The sequence below is a fragment of the Lycorma delicatula genome, chromosome 4, assembly GCF_047948215.1.
Source record: "Lycorma delicatula isolate Av1 chromosome 4, ASM4794821v1, whole genome shotgun sequence".
NCBI lineage: Eukaryota > Metazoa > Arthropoda > Insecta > Hemiptera > Fulgoridae > Lycorma > Lycorma delicatula.
Window position 1 is genome coordinate 127,948,578 of NC_134458.1, and position 24,536 is coordinate 127,973,113.

The window sequence follows — 24,536 nt, forward strand, 5'->3', positions numbered from 1 at the left end:
CCCACACAATGGGTAAAACAATATCCACAATCCTCAGAAATGCATTGGTATGCATATGTAACCAGTAAACCACAAAATATTTACGTTAACAAATTTTATTAAAATACTTCAAAAATTTAAATTACAATTCATAAAATAAATGTATACTGCCTTTAGTTTCTGATTAACTTGTTTATTATGGTAAATTGAATTTTTAATTTATAAAAAAAATACAATGTGAATATATATTAATAGTTAATTATAGATAAATGTGTTAAAGAAGAATAAAATGTAACATACAAACCAAATAAAAACATAATATAACACCTTAATAATAAGAAGACATACAAATAAATATAAATGAAGAGGAATATTTGTAATAAAATTTGTTGATTACACTAGCGTATGCATTGGTAAAACAAACTAATCTTACAACATTTTTCTGAACATTCCCAAGCATAGAAAAATTAAAATTCAAAGTTATCAAATAATATGGCAGAACAATCTAATTTTTTACAATAATTTAGTAATACTTTAAAGTGTTAACAACAATCTGCTGATTTCCATAGTAGAATGGTAGCATTTCTGTCTTGCATCCAGAAAGTTTCGGATTTAAATCCCAGTCAAACTTGGTATTTTTTGTACATGCTACAGAAATTTATTTCTTATTTTCACCATTGCTAATTGTAATTGAGTGCAGTACCTGTAATGTAAAGAATAAACAAATTATAATAAACATAATAAAAGGTTATTTAATATTCTTTCTTAAAATATGAATATAAATATATATTCTAGGTCATATTTACTTTTTTTATATAATTTTTATTTTATTTTTTATTTTCTTTAATTTTTTTTTTTTTTTTTGTCTTTTGTAGTGCGACCATTCCTAATTCGAGGACCACAAGATGCAGTCAGCTTAGTTGGTGGTAGTGTAGTTTTTGAATGTCGTGTAGGTGGTGATCCTTTGCCAGATATTTTGTGGCAAAGAACAGCTGGTGGTGGTAACATGCCATTAGTCAGAGTTCATATATTAGAAGATCGTAGCCTTAGACTTGATGGTATAACTCAAGAAGATGAAGGCGAATACAGTTGTGAAGCTGATAATATTGTTGGCAGTCTTACAGCATCTGCAATGCTCACAGTACATTGTATGTTTTGTTGTACTTGATTATTTACATAGTATTATTATATAATTCATATATAATCACAGTTGTATTTAGTTTTTACTGTTTCTTTAATATAATTAAAATCATCTGTAACAATATCAGTTGCAAGAATCTATCAGTTTTTAACTTGTTATTTAGATATTTTAAAATATTCTATAACATTCCTTGTGTCAAAATAGATCACATATAATGTCTGAAAATGTAGTAGCTGTACATAATCTATAATTTTAAGTGTTTACATGACAAAAATATTTTCTACAAAGTTTATTTCTAAAAAAAATAACATAACAGATGTTTTGTAACACTTCTAAGTATCATATCATTAAGATCACAGTTAACCTTATTTGAAATACAAGAAACTCCTAGAAGCAGCACAATCTCATTAAAAGCAACCATCTCATGTCAGCCTTATCAGGAAAAGTGAGAAGTGAAGTAGTTTCCATTTGGATTTTTCTAAGTTAAATGGACCATAGTAGATTGGCATGCCTAGCACACTGAAATTCTGGTAATATTAAGCCCAAGAAGTGACATCTTTAAAAATTCACCACAGGAATTGGCTGCACAGTAAACATTCTTACTCTTAGAGAAAGCAGCTCTGTTGCTTCTTGTTGCTCAAAGCACTACATACATCATCGCCATGAATATGAATTTGAAAAATAGTGTAAAGCAACAAGCAATAACAGTATTTTTCATATAATAAATAAATATGATAAAAATAATATCACATATAATGAATGTTATATAAATATGATATAAATTATTTTTATTGCTTAAATACTAAGTTAAAACAAATATTTTACTCGTATTATGAATGAATCATTAAATAAACCAACTGTGTAATTAAACTAACCTGAAAAAAAAAAGGTTGTACACATTTTTTTCAGTTACTAATTTGGAAAATAAAAAGACATATAATAAAGATAACATGCCAATGGTTAAAATCATCTTTATTTATTACTTCCTTAAGATCACCAAGATTAAAAAGGCACAGTTTCTCCCTTAGGATTCCTTAGACACCTCTTGCCATGCTGTTGTTATTTTGTGACTAAAACGAACAAATGTTGATCTTCGATAAAACTGTAATTTGGAATGTTTCAGGAAGTAGCAACCTGGAAAATGAAGCATGTAAATAAGGTAAAATGCCTATGATCAAATTCATGTTGGATGAACCCATTGCTGTATCTCACCAAAATTAGAAATTCTGAGTGCTATTCATTATATGATGTTGGCAATTTTTAGTGGTTAATACTACAAAAAAGCAGTCAATACCATTTACACTTAAAAAACAATCCACTTCATGGTATACTTCCCATTCTTTGGACTGATTTAATTGATTACATTTTATTTTATTTTATTTCATCAGTCAATGAAAATTTTTCGGTAATAGAACTTACTGTTTCATTAACATACAAATGACTTTTATTTGGTCATTTTCATATATGATGAACACTTGAACTGAATTGTTATTTGAAAGAGTGTATATCATCGAAGCGCATGTTCTATGATCATGAGCTTACAGTAGTATGAAATACCAACAATTGAGATAAAGTCAGTTAAATTGTAAGTTCTGTTATAAACAACAGTTGTTGTAACAATAGAATTAAAATAAATTGTATCAAAATGCTTCTTTTGTTTATATTAATTTTCTTGGTGAATTATATTGCTGATAAAATTTATTTTATTGTATTATAGCACCCCCTGCAATTATGTTACGTCCATCTGATCAAACAATAGAACAATACAGAGAAGCAGTTTTTTTATGTGGGGCTGAAGGAAATCCAAGGCCATCTGTTTTTTGGTCAATTGAAGGGAATAGAAGTCTTCTTTTTCCTGGGGAATCTTTGGACAGATTTTCTGCATCATTAACTCCAGAAGGGCAGGCAGTTCTTACAGTACATGTAAGTTTATGTTGTCGATATAGAATTTTTGTAAAATTGTTTGTTCATTCAGAAGAGATTATTTGAACAATTGGAAATAATCCTTTCTTTTGTATATCTCTATTTAAATTTTTTTGAAATTATACTTTTTTTGGTTACATAAACATTTATCATTTTAATTTATCTGACTGTTAAGTGGTGTAAATCTTTAGAGACTCATACATGTACATACATACAGACACAAGCAAGCAAGTCACTTCATATTTTCACTCACTAAAAGAAAGTCAAAATATTTTACAAACTAGTTAAAGTACTGGATTCAAATATTAAAAATTATAAAATTTTCTTCCTTACAAAGTAATAATTCACTTTGATATAAAATATACTTACTTTGACATAATTTATACTTTTTTTTAAGTATAAAAAAATATACTCACATGTGTCTTACCTTAAGATATTTTAAAAATATATGTTTTTTTCAGAATGTTGCCCGTAATGATACTGGTTTAGTAGCAGTTTGCTCAGCAGTTAATGCAGCCGGTTCTGATATATCAAGAGCAAGTCTTACAGTAACAACTCCAGAAGACCTTCCACCTCCAATAATTGTTCATGGACCATCAAATCAAACATTACCACTTAAATCAGTTGGCCTTTTGACATGTCAAGCTTCTGGTAACCCAACTCCAGTTATATCATGGTATAGAGATGGTGCTCCAGTTCTTATACCATCTAGTGCATCTAGAATTAATTTATCTGATTCAGGAACTTTACAAATTAATAGTGAGTAATCAAAATAATGTGATAATTACTTAATTTAAACTAGATTGTTAAACTGTTAACAGAAGAATGTTAAATTAACAGAAAAAATCAAATTTAGAATGATTAGATTCTGAAATAAAAAAATTTCTGCAAGAATTTAGTAGATAAAATACTTGGAATTAGTTAATTTAATAAAGGAAGGAAGTGTAGAAAGTAAAAACTACCAGAGAAAAATATTAGAATCCATAAAGTAAAAGATTCCAAATATAGAGAAAAAGCTACATTTTTGAGCTTAAAAGATATGAGTAGAATAGAAACTAATAGAAAAAAACATCAAAATGGTTAAGAAAATTATAAAATATTAAAAAAAAAAAATTAATGAATTATTTGTATATCCAATAATATTTCTATTGGAAAATGATTACCAATAAGTTTAAATTACAGAGCTCTAATTTTATCTACGTTTGCAAATATTGCTTTCACTCTTTAAGTACTGACTCTTAAAATATTTAGTTATCAAAACATTCTGTCAGTTTTTGACAATCTTTAAAATTCTGTAAGTTTTGGAACTGGAAAGAATTGAGATTTCTTAATCTTCTTGAATATTTGGACAGTAGATATTCTTCTTTGCATCATATGAATATCAAGCGAATGTTGTATTATTTACCTTCAACAATTTTCACGTCTATATGGTTCCCTTTTTTGAAAAAAAAATTTGATTAGTATTATAATCAAATTTAGTAAATAGAAAAATTACTTATTTACTGGAAATAAAAAACAAATAATAAAATGAGCTTAAAAATTCTGTAAAATATTTAAAAAAATAAATAAATAATTTTTCAATCCTTTTTTCAAATTTCTCATTTTTTAAATTGATGCCAAGTAACATATAATTTTTAAATCCATAATCTGGCACTGACTTTAAAAATAGAAATTAAATTAATATTTGTGAAATTACTAAATTAAGTGCAATATTGAAGAAAAATATTGTTTTCTAATTTTTAAAATCAGTTCTGTAAACTAAGTACATAAGGTAAACCACGATAAAAAAAGTGGTTCATATTCAGAACATTATCATCTTTTTAATCAGTTTAAAACCACAAAATACAATATTTTAAGAGTGGATGTAAAATGGTGATATTTGCCTAGCAAAATGATGTAACTGCCTGGTAAACATAAACTAGAAGGTAATATTCCAAGGATTTAGAAAATAAATATGAACCCATGAATGCTGAATTTTAATAGTTTTAGAATTAGAATCAATTAGAAAACAGGATCTGTACTACATATTTATCAAATTACAAGGATATTACAAAAGGTTTTACTATTTAACAAATAAATGTGTGAATAATGTTCCAATGTTGTTATTGAAGTTTATGCTTTATAAACTTTTATGTGTTTCTAATAAAAAGTAATAATACCCATAATTAATTTTTTACTTCTTTTTACTCTTGTTCTACAGACTTAATGAAAAATGATGAAGGTTTATACACATGTGTTGCTTCATCTAGAAGTGGTAAAGCAACTTGGAGTGCCTCTCTTCATCTAGAATCTCCAACAAATCCAAACATAGCATTTTTTAGAATGCCAGAACCATCAACTCTTCCTGGACCACCATCAAAGCCTGTTATTGTTAACACTAGTCTTACCAGTATGACTATCTCATGGACTCGTAATAATAAGATTGGTTCCTCATCTTTGATTGGTTATCAGGTTTGTATACAATTATACAGAGTGTATCAAAAAATTCTGCCAGGACTTTCATAGCCTATTCTACTCGTTAAAATAATGGAAAAAGTTCATATAAACATATGTAATAAGCTTCATTTGCAAGTAACGGCTAGTGAAAGATTTCAGATTTCAGCTACCCCAGAAGATGTTCCAGAACTGTATCTGCAGATTTTGGGATATTTGCGGTTCAAACCAACAAATTGGGGTTAAAACCCCGCTTTTTATGTTTGATGTACAATAACTTTGTTAAATAGGTAATACACATAAAACTTATAAAGAAAACTTGTAGAGAATTTAATCTTGAACAAAATGAAAACTCAGAAGAGTTAGAAAAATTCGAATTTTACTTAGAAACCGTACATACTACATTTGGCAATAAAGTACTTAATGCAAACAAAAACCAAATTCTTTTTTGGTGGTATGAAAAATTTGTAAAAACAAGATTTACCGTTAAAAGATGTTAATAACTGGAAATTGCATAACGGTTGTAAAATAATAATAAATAAATAAAAATTACTTAGATAATACATTTTTTTCGGTATTTGTGTTTTATAACTGCGCCACTATCGTTGGGAGGTTATAACCAGCGCGACTGGTGGCGAGTTAAACAACTACGTTCTACTTCTTATCAGTAAGACAATAAAATAGAAATATTATTTATAGTTAACGGTGAACTTATAAATAAAATGTATGCACTTAGAATTTGGGATCTCCAACGTTGTAAAGAGGAAGCTGTTAGATTTTTTGGAGGTTAGGTTAGGTTAACTTACTGGATGGTATAGTAGTGAACGCGTCTTCCCAAATCAGCTGATTTCGAAGTCGAGAGTTCCAACGTCAAATCCTTGTAAAGGCAGTTACTTTTATACGGATTTGAATACTAGATAGTGGATACCGGTGTTCTTTCGTGCTTGGGTTTCAGTTAACCACGCATCTCAGGAACTTAGATGTCGACCTCCTGAGACTGTACAAGATCATTTACATTCCTACATCATCCTCTGAAGTAATATCTGACGGTGGTTCCAGAGGCTAAACAGAAAAGAAAGAAAGGTTAATTTGAATAAATAATTCAATTTCTAGTTTTACTTCTACATTTTAGTTTCTAATTTTGTTTTTACTTTATTCCTAACAGATTACAACTGCCATCATGAATTTACAGAACTATTATGTATAACCTTCCAACCATAATGACACCATTATAATACATAAGTTACCATTATTTTTTTATTACTGACAGAAATACAATAAATTATTTGAAAAATTATTTCAAAGTTAGCAATAAGGTAACAATGGCTGATCAACAATGTACAATACTGTATTATTGTTTAAAACATTCTGTAAGGTAAATTAAGTATATCGGGAATGAATTGTACAGTTGTTAGCGAAGCTTTACTGTTAATTTTAGATTGAACATGATCAGTTTGCCACCGGAATAATGCCGTACTTATTTACAGCAGAGGAATACGCTGATATGTTATTAATTTTGGGTGTGTGTAATGGTAATCTACAGCTGCTGCATTAGAATATGAAATAGTTTTCCAAATCGCAGGATTCCAGATCAACTATTTGCAACCGTTGGAATACAAATCGACAACTGTACAAGTACGTTTTGTTTACCAAGGCAAATTTGCCTGCATCAAGTTGTTGATGGCAGCAACAACTTACGCAATGAGCATATATGGGACGAAGTAAATCTTCAAGAGATAATGAAAGGCAATTTTCAACACTGATTTAATGTCAGTGTATGGTGCGTAAAATACTTTACAATTAGCTGTTTGGACCATTCATATTACTTGCCACTTAAATGTTGAGTTCTTCTTGCACTTTCTTTAAGAAGAATTGCGTAGCTGCTTGAAGATGTTCCTGTAGTGCTGAGATGAAAAGTATACTTATAATACAATGGCGCACCTCCCCACTTCTTTTGTGCTGTTTCCACTCACTTAAATCATAATTTCCCAGAGGAGTGTATCAGTTGTAGAGGTCCACATTCTTGCCCAACAAGATTGCCTGATATAACACCTTTAAATTTTTGTGTCTGGTGATGGATGAAAAATATTGCATATAAAATAAAAATAGATTGTTGAGAGAAATTAATTGTCCTCACTATGGATGCTGCGGAGCAGCTTAAGAACAGCCTGAAGAACTAAAAAGAGCAACAAAAGTACTACAGAAGTATGCCAAGAAATGTGTTGAAAAAGTCAGGTTCATTTTTGAACATTTGTTATAAACTTGTGGTACATATAATGCACTTTGGTCTAATGTACTGTTTCAGAATAAAATTTTTCTAACCTTTCTTTGTTTTATTCAACTCATCTTACACTATTTTGTTCTGAATTAAACTCTCTACAATTTTTGTTTATAAGTTTTATGTGTTTATTACCTATTTAACAAAGTTATTATACATCAAACATAAAAAACAAGGTTTTCATTTCAAATTTCTCAAAACCTACTGCAGATTCTGGGACCTATATCATTAGATTTTTCAGATCAAAAACCAAAAGAAATCACTAATTTTTCCCATTAATTAACTTGCTAAAAGTTTCAGAATGAATTTATTTCACTGGGGTAGCTCTTTCTTTCTTTCCTGTTTAGCCTCCGGTAACTACCGTTTAGATAATTCTTCAGAGGATGAATGAGGATGATATGTATGAGTGTAAATGAAGTGTAGTCTTGTACATTCTCAGTTCGACCGTTCCTGAGATGTGTGGTTAATCGAAACCCAACCACCAAAGAACACCGGTATCCACGATCTAGTATTCAAATCCATGTAAAAATAACTGGCTTTACTAGGACTTGAACGCTGTAACTCTCGACTTCCAAATCAGCTGATTTGGGAAGACGCGTTAACCACTAGACCAACCCGGTGGGTTGAACTGGGGTAGCTGAAATCCAAAAATCTTTCACTAGCTGTAACTTGCAAATGAAGCATTTTATTACATATGTTTATATGAACTTCTTCCATTCTTTTTACGAGGAGACTAGGTTATAGTAGTCCTGGGAATACACCATGATACACTCTGTGTGTGATTTATACGCGTACTTAAATATAATCTTTTATATTTATAAATACTGATTCATAATGAATTCGTAACTATACACTTTTATAGAAAAACTTAATAAAATTAAAAAAAGGAATAAAAAGGTAAAGTTGTATGACTACAAGTTGACAACTGTACAACAAACAGTCTACCTCTCAACAAGTTGACAGTATAATTACAATAAGTTTAAATATGTAAGAAATATAACCAAATTAAGGTTACTTTTTTTTTATTAAAGCAGGCAATACCTGTTTTTGGATCTTTAATACAATAAACTGAGAACCTTCTTTCTCTTTTTGATGTCATTAAAAATAAAGATTAAGATTTATAAAATCATTAAAAAAAATTGAAAAAGAATATTATTATAACTAATTAATAAAAAGAATATTATAACTAATTTTCTCTGTGTTACAGATAGTTTTTTATGTATGAAAGGCATAAGGAATGAACAAGGATATCATAAGAAGTGAATATGAGAGAGTTGTTTTAAGTTTATGCATCTAAAACACCTATAATTTTGTTTTTCCCTATATGCATAATTTTTACTTTCTCTTCTCTTAACGACAAATTTTGCCTAATCTCTGAAATGTTATTTCCTTGAATTTTATACTAAATTACACCTTACTGACCAATCTCATAAATGTGATAATGCTATGGCATTGTTTGTTTATTGCCTGTGCACTCTTTGTATGGAAAAAATATAATGATTACATCATTCAGAAGATCTTGACATTATATATCAAGTCAGATTGATTTGACATTATATATGTATCATTTCAGTCATACTTCATTGAGTTAAATCATTTTATTACAAGTTTTTCTAGTCTTTAAGTTTCCATGTCAGGAAATTAATAAATTTGGAGAAGGTATGGTCAACAGTAAAATAAGAAGATTTAAAAATTAAAGAAATTAAGGAAGAAAAGTTCAATTCCAGTCCTTTTCATGATTCAGGAAGTATACTAACAGAAGATATTCATTCTAAATTAAAATAAATATTTTATCATTTCCAGGTTGAAATGTTCAGCAGAGATCCATTGTTACCATCAAGTAGTGGAGGTACTGGTTGGGTAATTGTTGCAAGACGAGTTTCTGGACCTGTGTATACTCAGCATCATTTAATACCTGGTTCAACATATACATTTCTTGTTCGAGCAGAAAATTCACATGGTCTTTCACCACCCAGTCCTTTATCAGATCCTACCCTTTTAACTGAAACACCAAATCCAACAGAGGAAGACAGAAATATTAAAGAAGCTAGATCTACTCTTCTTGCAGGACATGTGGTTGAACTTAGTCACATACAACCAGTCAGCTCAAACTCAATAAAACTTGGTTGGGAGGTAAATATGGCATTTTATATAATTGAGAATGAAATATTAGAGTTGTAGTAATAGTAGTTTTCTTTCTTATAAAGTATTTTAGTAATCTGTAGAATATTTTTTTTTTAACTTCCATCTCTTCTTGCTTCAGTAGTTCCGACATTCATGCCAAGAAAGATATAAAGACCTTTCATTTAGGTGCAAGAACCTATAGCAACAAGATTAACCAGATCTACACTATTGACACCAGATCTGCACTATCTATCGACACTATTCTAAAACAGCCTTCATAAAATACTCATACATCATGTATGTGATATATTTTACATGCATCTGCCAAACTCCTTGGTAGAATAGCATTTCTGTCTTTCATCCAAAATTTCTGGGTTCAAATCCTAGTCAGGTTTTACAAACTAAAAATTTAATTTCTCATCACCAAGAAACAGTTGTAATTGGACTGTAATTATAGTCAACAGGGTGAATAAATAAATCATGCATTTCATGCACCTAATATCATTTGAAAAAAATTATATATTTCTCCTATCAAATCAGCTTAAAATAAAATACCAGTTGTTAAACTAATGATAATTTTTCTTGCTGCCTGGATATTTGATACAGAAATTTATTTTTAAGAAATGTGGCTATCAACCATCAACAGTGTGGTTTTATCTCACATCAAAAAAAAATTTTGGTTACTGAAGAATAAAAAACAGAAAGTTAACCGTTGTTATGACTTTTCTTCTTATATGTTTGTGAAACATAGACATTGACTCTCAAACACAGACATAAGTAGAATTTAATTGTTGAAGGTCCAATATTTGTGTTTTATATTTATACAGCTTAATGAGAAAACTGGTAAATTTTATGAGGATTAACTGTAGTATGAGATTATAAATTACAGATCTCTTTGGAAAAGCTGTTTGGGAAATCTTTTAAACATTGATTTAAATAAGTGAATGACAGATGAAGTGTTCAATAGGCTGGATTTAAATCTTAAGGAAGAAAAGAATTATTTATAGTTTCAGTTAACATGAAATTCAGTAATTTTTGTACTAATTTTTTTATTATATTTTTTATTTATATCAAACAAAAGACCAGCTTCAAAAAATATACTGAAAAGTAAAATAATTATACTTTTGCAGTTTCTCTTTAAAATTCTTGAATGGGATGGAATGCCACCACCAACAATAAACTTTGCCTAATTAAGAATACTGTGTCACTGTGGAGCTCTTCATGCAGGAATAACCATCAAGAGGAGGTTATTTATTTGCCATTTATGAATAGGGCATACTAAACTTACTCATGGACATCTCATGTCTCAAGAATATGCATCTGTTTGTGTTTGCTGCAACTGCCTACTAACAGTACACCACATCCTTATGGAATGTGTCTTGTCTTTATGTTGGAAATTTAAATTAGGGACTAATTCGAAGTATTTTAGGAAACAACATGACAATGTTGTAATATCTTGCTATTTCTTAAGGTCATTCACCTGTATTCAACAAATATTTAATAATAATTGTAATTTTTTAATTATTTATGCTGTTTGGCATATGCCAGATGTAATTTTGTTGTTTTAATTTAGATTTTTACTATTGTTATTTAATTGTTTTTTTTTTGCCTTTAACATACTTTATATCTATGCTGAATTGTGTGAGGAATATTTTTACCTATGATACTGTGTGTTTTAATTGTTATTTTTATTTGTTTTTTATTACTGTTATTTAACTTTTAAGTTTTATTCTGCCTTATACATATGGTTTAGGCTTTTTACACCCATGCAGTAGTGATTGGAGCATATTATTGACTGTGATATTGCATGTGGTAATTATTATTTTTATTTATTTTTTTTATTATTAATGTTTCTTATTTTGTTTATAAGTTTCATTTTCCTTGTACATATAATGTGGACTTTTTAGTCATGATATAGTATGTGTGGCATATTATTGTCCATGATACTTTGTGTTGATGTTATTAAATTAAACTGTTTATTAAAATAACATCATATCCTGGCTCTATTAACAACTCCTCATTGTGCATAAAAAAAAAATTGAATTTGTTTAAATGTTTAAAGTCAGTATCGAATTATAAACAAACAACTAATAAATTTATAAACATTAATTTAGTGCCAATTTCAAAAACAATAAAAACTGGAAGAAAATTTGAAATTGTATTTTTTTTTTTTTCATTTTACTGCAGATTTTTTAGTTAGTTTAATTTTTAAGGCTACTTTAAATTATTTAAATTTTATTTTAAATTATTTTAAACTTTTAGATTTAGTTTTATTTAAATGTGGATTACTTATAAAAAATATTTAGCTCATGAGAAAAAAATTATATTTGCAAAAAAAGAAGAGGCAAGAATTCTGTGACTTTATAAAAATAAGAAAAGGAATGCAAAGAATTGATAAAGGCTGTTATTAACATGTATGAACTAAGTTTTATCTCTGGAATGCAGGAATATTTATTAATTTTATAATGTTAGGTTTTCCATATATCAGATAACATATTATTAAGCTGTAACAATCTTCCAAGTGATAACAACAAACAAATAAAAAATATCTTCAGCTTATTTATGCAGACCATGTAATTTTTTACTTAAAAAATCTTCTGCTTTATTATCTGAAAGAAACTTATTATGAGACTTCCACAGAACCTTCTTCTACAAAATGTTTAAAAAATCATCGAAACTGGTGCATCTGGTATAGCTTAAAGTTTTTACATATAAAAAAAAGTTTAAAAACACTCAATTGAATTGAGAAGCTTTTCCTTTTCTTTTACCTATCAAAAAGTAAGTAGGAAACAAATAATAAGCTGTATATTTTTGGTAAAGATGCAGATGTATTGAGAAGCGTATGTTACAGCTTATGTTCAGCTGGTTATGTTACGTTTAAAACAATTTAAACAGGATTTATTTTACTTTTAAATTTATAATTTATATTTAGAAATATTTTAATTTAATGTTACATTTTTAAATTAATTTATCTCAGCAGAATAAAATTACAGGTTTTTAAAAAAAATACTTTTACTTTTTCTTTTTACAGATTCTGAATTCTGATTATGTAGAAGGTTTTTATATTTATTCAAGGGGTTTAGATACACAAGCACGATCTACAAGTATGTTAACTGTATTACATGCAGGTGAAGCTTCTGGATTTTTAGTAACTGGCCTAGCACATTTTACTCGTTACCAATTTTTTCTTATACCATTTTATAAAACTGTTGATGGTAGACCTTCAAATTCAAGAACTGCTCGTACATTAGAAGATGGTTAGTTAACTACCTTTGTTTCTCATAAATGTATAAAATTTTGAACATTTTTGGTTTATTAGTAAACAATTATAAGCAATATTATTTATTCCTAAGAAATGAAATACATTTAATTATGGAGTCTTAAAAATTACACAAACCATATCAGCTTACTATATTTTTACTAACACAAAAAATATATTACTGTGTAGCTACCAGTTGAAATTACTTAATTTCATTAATAAATGAAGGATTATTACTTTTGTATTTGTTATTATTTATATCTATTAAAATTTTTGTTTGGTAAAGATGTGAGATATACATGGAAAAATGTTTTATTTAAAGTCAATTTTCTATATGAAACACTTTATTTTAGAATATTCATACTTTTAGAACAGCTTCAATTGCAAGATAATTAAACTAGCAATAAAACAACTCATTGTAAAAAAATAAAAATGATGCCATTAGTACAAACCTCAAAAAAATTAATCAAACGATAATCTGTTTTAAGATTATTAAAACATACATTCATTGAAATTGAAATAAATTGTGTTTACTTCTTTTTATTTCGACAATATGAAATGATGACAGTTAATTTAGTTTTATAAAAATTTTAGTAAATAATTTTGTTTCTTTCATTATTGTTTCAGTTCCTTCTGAACCACCAACAAATATGGAAGCTACATTATTAAATTCAAGTGCTGTTCATTTGAAATGGAAGCCACCTCCATCTCATACTCATAATGGTATTCTTCGTTCATATCAAGTAAGTTATTTTTTATTTGTGTCATGTTGTGAAACATAATCCCTGTACAGCTAAAAAAGGTAGTTTATGAAACTTAGTGACATTAAACGCATTAAAATTAATTAACTAAAATTTGTCACAGCTGAATGAATCATTGTTCACTTCTAGCTGTGCAGTACTGCACAGTTTTAGTGCACAGCACTATATTGTAGTATAGTACTGTAGTACTATTGTATGTATTGTTGTACTGTTACAAAGTTCATTTGCAACTATTGTAGAATTATTGCAAAGTTCTAATAAGTTCAGATAAAAGTTGAGAGATTTGGTAACTAATAAAAACTTTTTTTATAATTTAATAGAAAGCAATTTTCAGTATTCCACATAATCAAAAAGATTACAGAAAAATATGATAATGATGCAATTATAAAATTATTTTAAAAGAATTGGGAAATAGCATTCAGTTAGTAATACAGCTTAATTTCAAGCTTAAGATAAAAATAATAAATATTTTCAATTTCAGATTTCAAAATCTGAAAATTCCTACTTTCATTTAAAATACTTTCTTTCAGCCAGATTTTAATTTTCAAACTTATTTACAATTATTTTTTTTATTGCAGATTGTAGTAAGAGGTGGAGAACCATTGAATGGTTCAGTATTAAGTAATGTATCAGTGAATGCTGGTACTGGTACCCCCTCACTTCTTCTTACTAATTTAACAGCTGGTGTCACTTACACTGTTGAAGCAGCTGCTGTTACTAGAGCTGGTGCTGGTCCTTACAGTGCACCAGCTACTCTTAGATTAGATCCAGCATCTAGATTACTTCTCAAGGATCAACAACACAGGTATCAGATTACTTTTTCAGTTTTTACAACAATCCACTCCAATTTGATAAAAAGATAATAGAATACTTAAACACACTGGCAACATGCTTCTTTAGTAAGAAATCATCAGAGGTGAACAATTCTGTGTATTTAATACACAGAATTTTTTAATTTATACTGTCATTGTTTGATGTGGTTTTATTGATAATGTTAGTAAACACACTTAAATATCATGTAAATACAACATATTGTATTTATCACACACCAGTAAATTGTGTTTACATCCTATGGGATACATTTCATAGGATGTAAATACAATTTACTAGTGTATAAATGCATTTAACTGTCTTGGGCAAGACAGTAAACTACCCCAATCTAAGGCAGTCCCTCTGTGGGTTGACTGTCTCCTTCCTTTACCATTCTATCTGCTACATCCTACATCCCTTCTTTCTTGGCAGGTACCACGGGAATTGTCTTGTCACAAGCCTGACGCTGCCTGTGGCACATCATCTTTATTAGCCAACAGAACAGCTGCTTCTTTATTTGTGCTCAGTGAAATGGCAATTCTGCCTGCATAAATGCTCAAGGATTCTTTTTCCTACTCAGGGATTGGGCAAAAAGCTAACTAGTACCGTATTGGGTAAACAGTTTGGGTATTAATGTAGTAGGCAATCTACCGCTGTAGTTAGTTAGTTTTTAGATGGTGCCACTGAAACGCTCTATTGAAATAAGAAAATAAATAAATAAAATTATAAGTCTAATCTAACCAAACAAAACCTACTCCCGTTCCGCTGTTTAGCCAAGGTTAGCAAGAAAAGTAAGTGTAGTAGGTAAAGTTTGGTTAGATTATATTTATGATTTTATTTATTTATTTATTTTCTTATTTCAATATAATGTTTCAGTGGCACCATCTAGGAACTAACTAACTACAGTGGTAGATTGGCTAGTACATTAATACCACAATTTGTTTAGGCTAAATAGAATTATATGTGAAAATGTAAGCAACTATACAATTATTAGCACATTTATAATTAATTACATTCATTCTATCTGTGTATAAATAACAGGTATTGAAAAAACCAGGCAAATGAGTATGTGCAAAAGTTGGTTCATTTAAAAAAATAATTAATTAGGACTTGGAAAATATTACAAGAACATTTGAAATTTATATTAACATCTCCTACAACATTACACAAATATAGGATTACAAATAATTAAAATATAAAGAATGCCATGTTAGGCTTATGTAAATAACAAAGTAAGGTTTGAAAAGATATACATTTAAAATAGTGAATAAATATTCTTTATTTACTAACGTATATTCCGAATAATTTATAAAAGCTGTATTATTTAATCTGTGCCATAATATAATAATATATTTATCTTTCTCGTTAATTTTTTCTTAAATATAAACTTTTTACTTGACAAACTAAACAAAAATTTGGTTTGTAAACATAATGGTTTTACAAACTTCTAGAAAATTCGCAATATTTTCAGTCTTCATGGTAGCCATCTTAAATGATTTTTTCTGCATTTCTTATTTGTTTCAGCTGATATTATTGCTTTTAGATTTTTTGAGTTAGGCAGACAAGTATTAAGAATGCAGCAGGAGAAATGTGTTTTAGATTTTTAATTATGATATTTCATTTAATTCATCATTGTATGTTCACATATTTCATATCTTTTGGCATGTTACGATGTGATTACAGAGAATATCAAGGTTTTTATCACTTTTTTGAATCATTGTTCTAATTTTTTTTTTGGATAGAACAAAAAGATACAGACTGAAAAAATATATGATTTACAATAAAAACTAAGATCATAATGCAGTCCAGAATATTACAATCTGGTATCTAAATTCATAATAAGCCATCATCACACACTAAACAAAGTAAAGAATTGAGTTTAAATAGCATAGAAAGAATAGTTTCATTATTGTAAGCAGGCTACTTTTACAATGAAGTCTTCTGATGCTAGACAAACACTTTTACTTTCCTGTCTACCGCTATAGCAGATCTATAGATCTAGAAGGGAAAGTATTGTAATCAGTCCAATTTGAACATATGCAGTGTTCACGGGAGATTAACATTTTGACACATAAGGTACCCTAAAAGCCAGATGGAAATTTTCCGAATGTTAATGTTCGTATGTACGTGTGTTCGGTATTGGGCTTGTAAATCATCTTTTATCAGAACTACGGGACCAATTTTTACCAAACTTGTCAGATTACTTCTATATATGGGGCATTCATGCCATTAAATTTTCAACTTAAAAGGTCAAGGGGGTAAGGCTGTAGAGCAACATCAACCTCAGTGTCTCAGGTTTGCTTAATTAAGATCATATTTTTCTTAAGCACATATTTTAACAATTAAAAAATAAAAATATCTGCAAAATCGCCCCACCACCCCAAAAAAAATTCTCTAAATTACTACTATGTTGTGATGTCACAGGTGAGTAGTAGAATTAAATAAATGAATAATATTTAAAGTGTAAAAAAGTAACTTGGTCTAGTTGGGTCAACTTGATTGCTCAGTTGACTTGGTACTTAGTTCATTAAGCCTCACGACTACACAAATCTGCCAACAGTACAAGCAGAATTTCTTATTCTTTTGATCCCTATCTTGCATTTGGTTTGACTCAACTCCGAAACCCATATGCTGCTGTGAGTACCAATGGTTGTCTGATTTCACTAATAAGACACTTCCATGCATGGCGATCCATGGCCGTTGTCCTTGTCTCATTAAAGTTTAGCCTGAAGTTTTTTATATTATCATCAATCTGCAAGATCCATGTTTGCTTTGGAGCTGTTCGTTGGATTCTTCAATGGATGGGTCATTCATGCCACAGGAGTTTGTATGGTAGTTGGTTTCCACTCATTTTGCAGACATGGTCAAACCATCATAGTCTTTTTTTTTTAATCTGTTCCTTGACTGTTGTTCACAGCGATGGCAGATATCCTCATTTCGGATGTGATCGCAAAGTAAGACTCTGATGATCTGGCATAGGCATCGCATTTGGAACGCTTCAAGTTTGCTCAGGTCTGTCTTAAGTAGTGTCCACATTTCTGCTCCATACAATAAAAATGGCAGGATCATGGTTTGAAAAAGATGAAATTTGGTCTTCAGCAAGGTGTTGCTTTTTTTCACAAGTACAACTTCAGGGAAGCAAATGCTGCGGTCGATTAGATTTCTGCCATAGTTGCCATTTTCTTTTCCTTGACCAGAGAGCCCAAATATTTGAATTCTTGCACTTGTTCAGCTTGCACACCATCCAGTTGGACAATGGCGCATGAGCCATCTGATGTTAGTACATGTGTCTTATCCGCATTTATTTTCGGGCCATAAGATGGGGAGCGTGGGAGATATACAGAATATCAGTGGCCTCAGCATCACTGTCAGTGACTTGATGATCCATTGTAGCTCTCCTGGAGAAGCTTGATTACTTTTGGAGAGATAAGCTCTGTCTCCAATGCCTTCCAAAGTGCGGCCAGAGGATGCTGTCAAAGGCAGATGAAAATTGATGAAGACAATAATTGCTAGTTCTCCACATTAAATTCTTTCTTTCACTAGTCGGTGAATGACAAATATCTGGTCACAGCATCCTCAGTTTGGTCGAAAACCAACTTGCTCCTCGTGGATTTTTTGCTCATGAAATTTCTACAGGCATAACTGGATGACTTTTATGAAAACTTAGCCAACAATTGATAGAAGACTTAGGCCACAGTAGTTCTTGCAGTCTTGACTATCGTCCCTTCTTGTGGATTGGAATGATGGCAGCCTTTTTCTATGTACCAGATGTTGAAGGATTAAGTCGCTGAAGCAGAACACATCTCCAGCCTTGACGGACCATGCGGTGACCGCATCTTCTCCATTTCCAAGGAGATTCTTTTCCATTTTTCAAGGTATGAATGGCTATTTTCACCTCTTCAATGGTTGGTTTGGCATCTGACATTTGAAACTTAGGTGGCTCCATTGATGATCCTTGTTTTGGGTTGTGGTTGTAAAGCCTTTCAAAGAACTGCCTCCAGCACTCAAGCCGCTCAGTTGTTGATCTTACAAAAGTTCCATCGTCTTTTCAGATGTTGCCATTCGTTGACTTGGCCTACCACTCAATTTTCAGAGAGTTTGATAGAGTGTGTTACATTCATATTTCAAGGCTGCTTCTTCCCAGTCAATCACCACTTGGTTCCAGTGTGCCTTCCACTCTTGTTTCAGGTGACAGCAGATCTCCCTTATTATGTTGTCAATATTGTTCAAAGTTTACTAGTTTAACTCATTTTTGTTCATCTACCATGTTGATACATTGATCAGATACCCATGGTTGCACTTGACATCTGGTGGTTCAGTACACAGCCTTTGCACAGTGCATGAGAGCATCTGAGACTGTTTCCAACAACCAGGTTATTGATGTTGGCAAAGGACAGAAGATGCAGTCCATTGTCATTGATTACAACACATTCAAAGTGACCCGTTGTTTGATCCTAACCAGTTCAATGAGCACCATTATGGGCATTGAAATCGCCAGGCAGGAGGATCACATCAGTCTGTGAGATGGAATTTAATGAATGTTGGAGTTGAACGTAAAAATCAACCTTGACTGATTCTGGGCTGGTTTCAGTTGGTGCATAGATAGATGGCAAGCATGTGGGTATTGATGGTGCCATTGATGGAAAGAATTATCAAACGATCGGATATTAGTTGAAATGCAATCACACTCTGGACTGCAGATTTGGCCGCCATGAATCTGATTATGTAAGTTGTGAAATTACATTAGTTTAGTAAGTGCCAACCATTGCCACTAGTACCGCCACATTTAAATACGGTAGGCACGTGCCATTTAGTTAGAATCATTGAATTAAACAAACAAATAAATATTATATTTAAATAAAATGATAAATATTTTTAATTAAGTTGTGTGTGTAAGCCTTGCATCAGAAACAACCCACAGTTGTAGGACTTTCCCAGAACGCAGCTTTAGCCATATGACGGGTTTATTAGTCATAATTTCAAATCTTGCGGTAAGCTCCTCACAACAGTATTATGATCGCTCACATTCATGAGCAGCCTACAGTCAAAATTGCTTACTCAAAGAAATATTGTGATAATCTATATTAGAATATTAAGTTTTTTTTAGTTTTTATAACTGATCTATTTTACTGTTTGTGTGTTCATGAATGATTACCCATAATGAAATAATACAATAATTACCAATAATTATAATTTCATTATTAATGAGACTTTAATGTAATAAAATAGTTAATTAAACCTATATTTACTCCACAGATACCTATAATTGATATAAAAAATTTGTTATAGACAACCAATTGGACTTGATCCCAGTCTTGGACCAGCAGGAAGTGAATTTCTCACTGAGACGTGGTTTATGGCGTTATTAGGAAGTATGGTTGCTGTCATGGTTTTACTTTTTGGTGCTATGCTTTTAGTGAGAAGACGGCAACTTTTGACAAAGAAAACAACATTACCTGGTAAAATTTTATTTAATTACTTTTTTCATAAAAATAAAAAATTAATATCATTCTCATTGAAGTCTTACATTCAAATGCAAAATCGTAAATATCAGCAAATTTTTTTGCATAAAAATGAGGTAAATTTTAAAAACTCAATTTTTTTTTTAATGTTTGCCAAATGTATATATTTATTTATACTTTTGCTTGACTATTAATACTTCTTTGAACAAAAAAAAAATATTTTGTTTCCTTATTTGTTTCTTTTTTAAGTGGCATCAATTACTTGATCATAATTGACTTCAGTATTTTGGGACATAGAGGTTCACTCAATACTATTTTTTTTTTAATCCTAACCAGAAATCAAAAGTATAGCAGTATATACATCAAACAGGAGTCTGGTGTGCCCGTGCATATGTGTGTGTGTGATTTTGTACAAGTTAATTCAGTTATTTTAAATCTGTTTTAAAATATATGAAATGAAGCCTTAGCTAAGTTCCTCAGAAAAAGTTCCTAAGTTTTGTTTGAATTCTATTACAGCATACTATCATTCAGGTGTTGTATGTTCATATTTTAAAAAATTATAACAAAATTTACCAATAGAATTATTTAATAAATTTGAACCAGAATAAGACAAATTTTTTAATTGTTATTTCTTTTTTATATCAAACTATTAGCAAGAAATAAATCCATACAAAGAACTTTTGAAGAGATACTTAGATGAATAGAAGAAGATTAATTCTTTATGGGAGAATCTTGCTTAGGCAAAATATTTTGGTGACCCATATTAAGACAAACAGATTCATTTAATTTGATTATAAAGGATAAAAACTGCAAGGGACGGCAAGGATGTGAATATATGAAACATATAACAAAGGATGTGGGATTTAGTAAACAAGCTGAAAGGATTGGAGAATAATATTAATTCTTGCTACTAAATTTCTCCAAACAATTTTCATGGTTTGAAAAATTAAAGGAAAACCTATTGTAAAACAGAACTTATCCAAGACAAATCATCTTTGAAAAAAAATAACCAACACTATCAATGTGTATTATCAACATATAAGCCGTAATACTTTGTACATAACACTGTTGCTTGATCCCAGCAGGCTGACTTTTCATTTCATTATAAGTTAATTGACCATTATGAATATGATTTAACTTAAAACCAAGAAACTTAATTACTTGAAACAGAGATTCTATTTATAATATACCAGGCACATAAAAATCTAAATCATTTAAAAAATAACACCTAAATTTAAAAGTACGATCTAAATCATTTAAGGTGTTGCACCTTGGTTTGAATATCTAACCATTCTTCATCTATGGAAAAATGTAAGATTGAAGATATATAAATTGAGGATAAAAATAATACAAGATTTTTCTTAAATACTATGCTTAACAATGTCACCAAATAGAAAATAAGATATTAAATATTGACTTATAGAAAAATATATCTAAGACTAATCTTTGATATACTAAGATGTATAATTTTCATTTTCTGATTTAATTTTCTTCATATAACTTTGTCATTATAATATTTTGTTAGTAAAGTTAGTCAAATTGCATATTTTGAATATTTTTTTGTATTTTATTGTGATTAGAAATAGTAATTTAATTACACTTTAAACATTTTTATAGATTCACGTTCAAATGGTGGAATTCTTGCAACACCATTAAGTTTAAAGTCTGCTGTTGGTTTAACGCATCCTCTCTCGTGTCCACCTCCTACTGATTCTTCACTTTGGATTGAATCAAGCAGAGCCCCATCATCAGAAAAAGATTCAACAAACCAGCTTCTTAGTTCAGGTCAAGCTATGCCAGACTATGCTGAGGTTGATGCATTACATTCTGGTTCTCTTTCAACTTTTCAAGGTCATCGTACTGAAACAACAGATGGGTCTATATCACCAGCTCCATACGCTACAACTACTTTAATTCCTCCTGTTTCTCGAACAACTGCAAATGGTTTAATACCTGTAAGTAAACTAAAATACATAAATTGATTATTTTTTAACACTAGTCATATTAATTCTAATTTTAACATTTTTTCATGTACATTGTTCTGAACATGGTTTAACAGTTTCAACAGTTTCTTTTAAAAAATAATTATATTGTATATAATTACCTAATTACTTAATAACTTCATTACTTCTAAATAGTAGTGGTATGGTTATAACTACAACTGTAGGAAACAATCATTTTGAAAGTACAAACACTATCCATAAATTACATTTTCTCATATCATAATTTTCTTTCACTTTTCAATAGAGGTAGTTTGAATAAAATATTGTTCCATGACAGGAAGGGATGCATTAATCTGTTGCTTTACATTTTTTCTTACCTATGCCTGTGGTAGATGTAAAGTACTGAATTTCAAGAAGCATGAATAGAATTGATCTCTTTCCTTCTACAAACAAAGATGTTTTAGTATCCATGTTCTTAAAAGTTATCCAACATTTTTCCCCCCCTTTTGAACATAATTACACAGTATTACTGTTACTCTATTGGTCAAATACAGTACCATCTTCTATAATCTCTATAAACTTTTTCATTTACTGACAAATTCCTGATGCGCCTACCAGTTAATTCCAGTAATTTTCAATAATTTCATTTCAGCAGCAAGAGTTTGCTACTATCTTGTTTTGAGTTGGTCCAAACTTTGCTCACAAACAGAAGTGTTGGTACAACCTAGCTGTTGTAAAATTTTAGCCATCTTTGCTCCTAGTTTATTTTTTAATATAATTAATGTTCAGTGTATCATTCCTTAGATATTCTAGAGCTTGGTAAATATTTTTTCCTTAATATCTTAATATTTTCCACATAAAATATCGCAACAAATATTTTTAAAGACTAACCTGTTTTGTATTTTGATCATTGAACTCAATTTTTTCTGATTATTTTCCTATAAATACCATGGACTTTGTTTTTTCAGGTTATGTTAAAATATATTATCACAAATGCTTATTTAATATAAATATTGTTTTTTTCAACTTTCCTTCATGTTAAACTACTTCACATTTCCTATTAATTTTGACTTAATACTCCTAAATAAAGGTCAATCAATTTATGGGGGAGAGTTGTGTCTCAAGATTTGATGATCATCACTGATTTCAACTTCAATTTTAACTTTTCTCCTTATGGAAAAAGGAATCCTTGATCAAGTGGGTGAGACTAAGTGGTTTTTAACTATATTTATCACAACATGCATGAAGAACTACAGAAATTATTCTAAAAATTTAGAAATTGATATAAATATCAATCTTCATGATATAGTATATATTGGTCAACAGTCAACTTCTAGGTTCCAAGAATAAGTTCTGCCCAGCTTTAAAAGTTTTTATATGATAAAAAAATCTCATACTAGTACTATAATCCCAGACACAAAGTTGCATCTTATGTATGAATTCACTCACACATAAAAAGCAGAATATTGTATTTTGTTAAAAATTAAGTATTTCTTATTAGTGTTTAACTAAGTGTTGTAACAAATATTTTTATTCTTCTAGGGTTGGGTCCAGATCTGCCCAAAATCAGGTAATACATTAGAAGATCCTTATCCACCACAATCATGCTTTTATGGAAGAAATGTTTATTCTGATTCCTATTTCTTTGGTGGAGATGAATACAACCAAAAAACTGGTAATTTGCTAACATATTTTTTATTAAATTTCATATTTAATTATTTTATTTTAGTTCAATGAATGTTAATCATCAATCATAAAACACATTTAGTACATTTGTATAAATGGTAATTATGTGATATTATGTTTCCTGTTGTTTATATGTATACGTGCTTACAAGTGAATAAATGGTTATTATTTAATGTATAATAAACAAAACAAATTTTCATCATAATTAAGTTATTACAATTTTAAGTTACAGTTAATTTAACAATTAGTTGTTAAATTAAGAAAACACTTTTTTCTATTTATTTCACCATCTTGTTTTAGTAATAAAAAAGTAAGCAATTTTTTGCATTTAAACAAATTATTAAACATGTTCTAAGCTTTCCTTAATTATATTTAAGTTTATACAAATTCAATTGAGTAAATAACTTAGTAACTATTTTCCAGACCCACACCAATTAATTTATTTACTACATTACAACATATCTACCAGTAGAGAGTATTTTATATTTTATTCTATAAAAAATATTTATAATGAAGAATAGTAAAACTTTACCAAGAGCAGAAATTTCATTTTTAACATTAAAAAGGTTAAACCATATTTTGATTTTATATAGCTATTAAATTACTAACATAATTTCAGAATATATGATTTTTTTATATTTTATTAATAAAAAAATGTGGTGGTGGGAATCAATAATAAAAATTAATTAATAAAATATCTTAGTTGCTATTAATAGTTTTTTTAGTTAGATTTAATT

At 29.4% G+C, this 24,536-nt stretch overlaps 1 protein-coding gene across 1 annotated transcript in view; it reads left to right on the top strand.

Moving 5' to 3' along the window:
• LOC142322715 (roundabout homolog 1-like) overlaps nucleotides 1–24,536 on the top strand; it is a 312,842-nt gene that overhangs the window by 282,323 nt on the left and 5,983 nt on the right. The window contains exons 5-15 of the mRNA XM_075361791.1: nucleotides 855–1,127; nucleotides 2,838–3,043; nucleotides 3,505–3,802; nucleotides 5,244–5,494; nucleotides 9,558–9,887; nucleotides 12,910–13,135; nucleotides 13,765–13,880; nucleotides 14,477–14,703; nucleotides 19,998–20,167; nucleotides 21,788–22,125; nucleotides 23,656–23,788. Coding sequence (XP_075217906.1) covers nucleotides 855–1,127; nucleotides 2,838–3,043; nucleotides 3,505–3,802; nucleotides 5,244–5,494; nucleotides 9,558–9,887; nucleotides 12,910–13,135; nucleotides 13,765–13,880; nucleotides 14,477–14,703; nucleotides 19,998–20,167; nucleotides 21,788–22,125; nucleotides 23,656–23,788 — 2,568 coding nt within the window. The remainder of the gene's footprint in view (nucleotides 1–854; nucleotides 1,128–2,837; nucleotides 3,044–3,504; nucleotides 3,803–5,243; nucleotides 5,495–9,557; nucleotides 9,888–12,909; nucleotides 13,136–13,764; nucleotides 13,881–14,476; nucleotides 14,704–19,997; nucleotides 20,168–21,787; nucleotides 22,126–23,655; nucleotides 23,789–24,536) is intronic.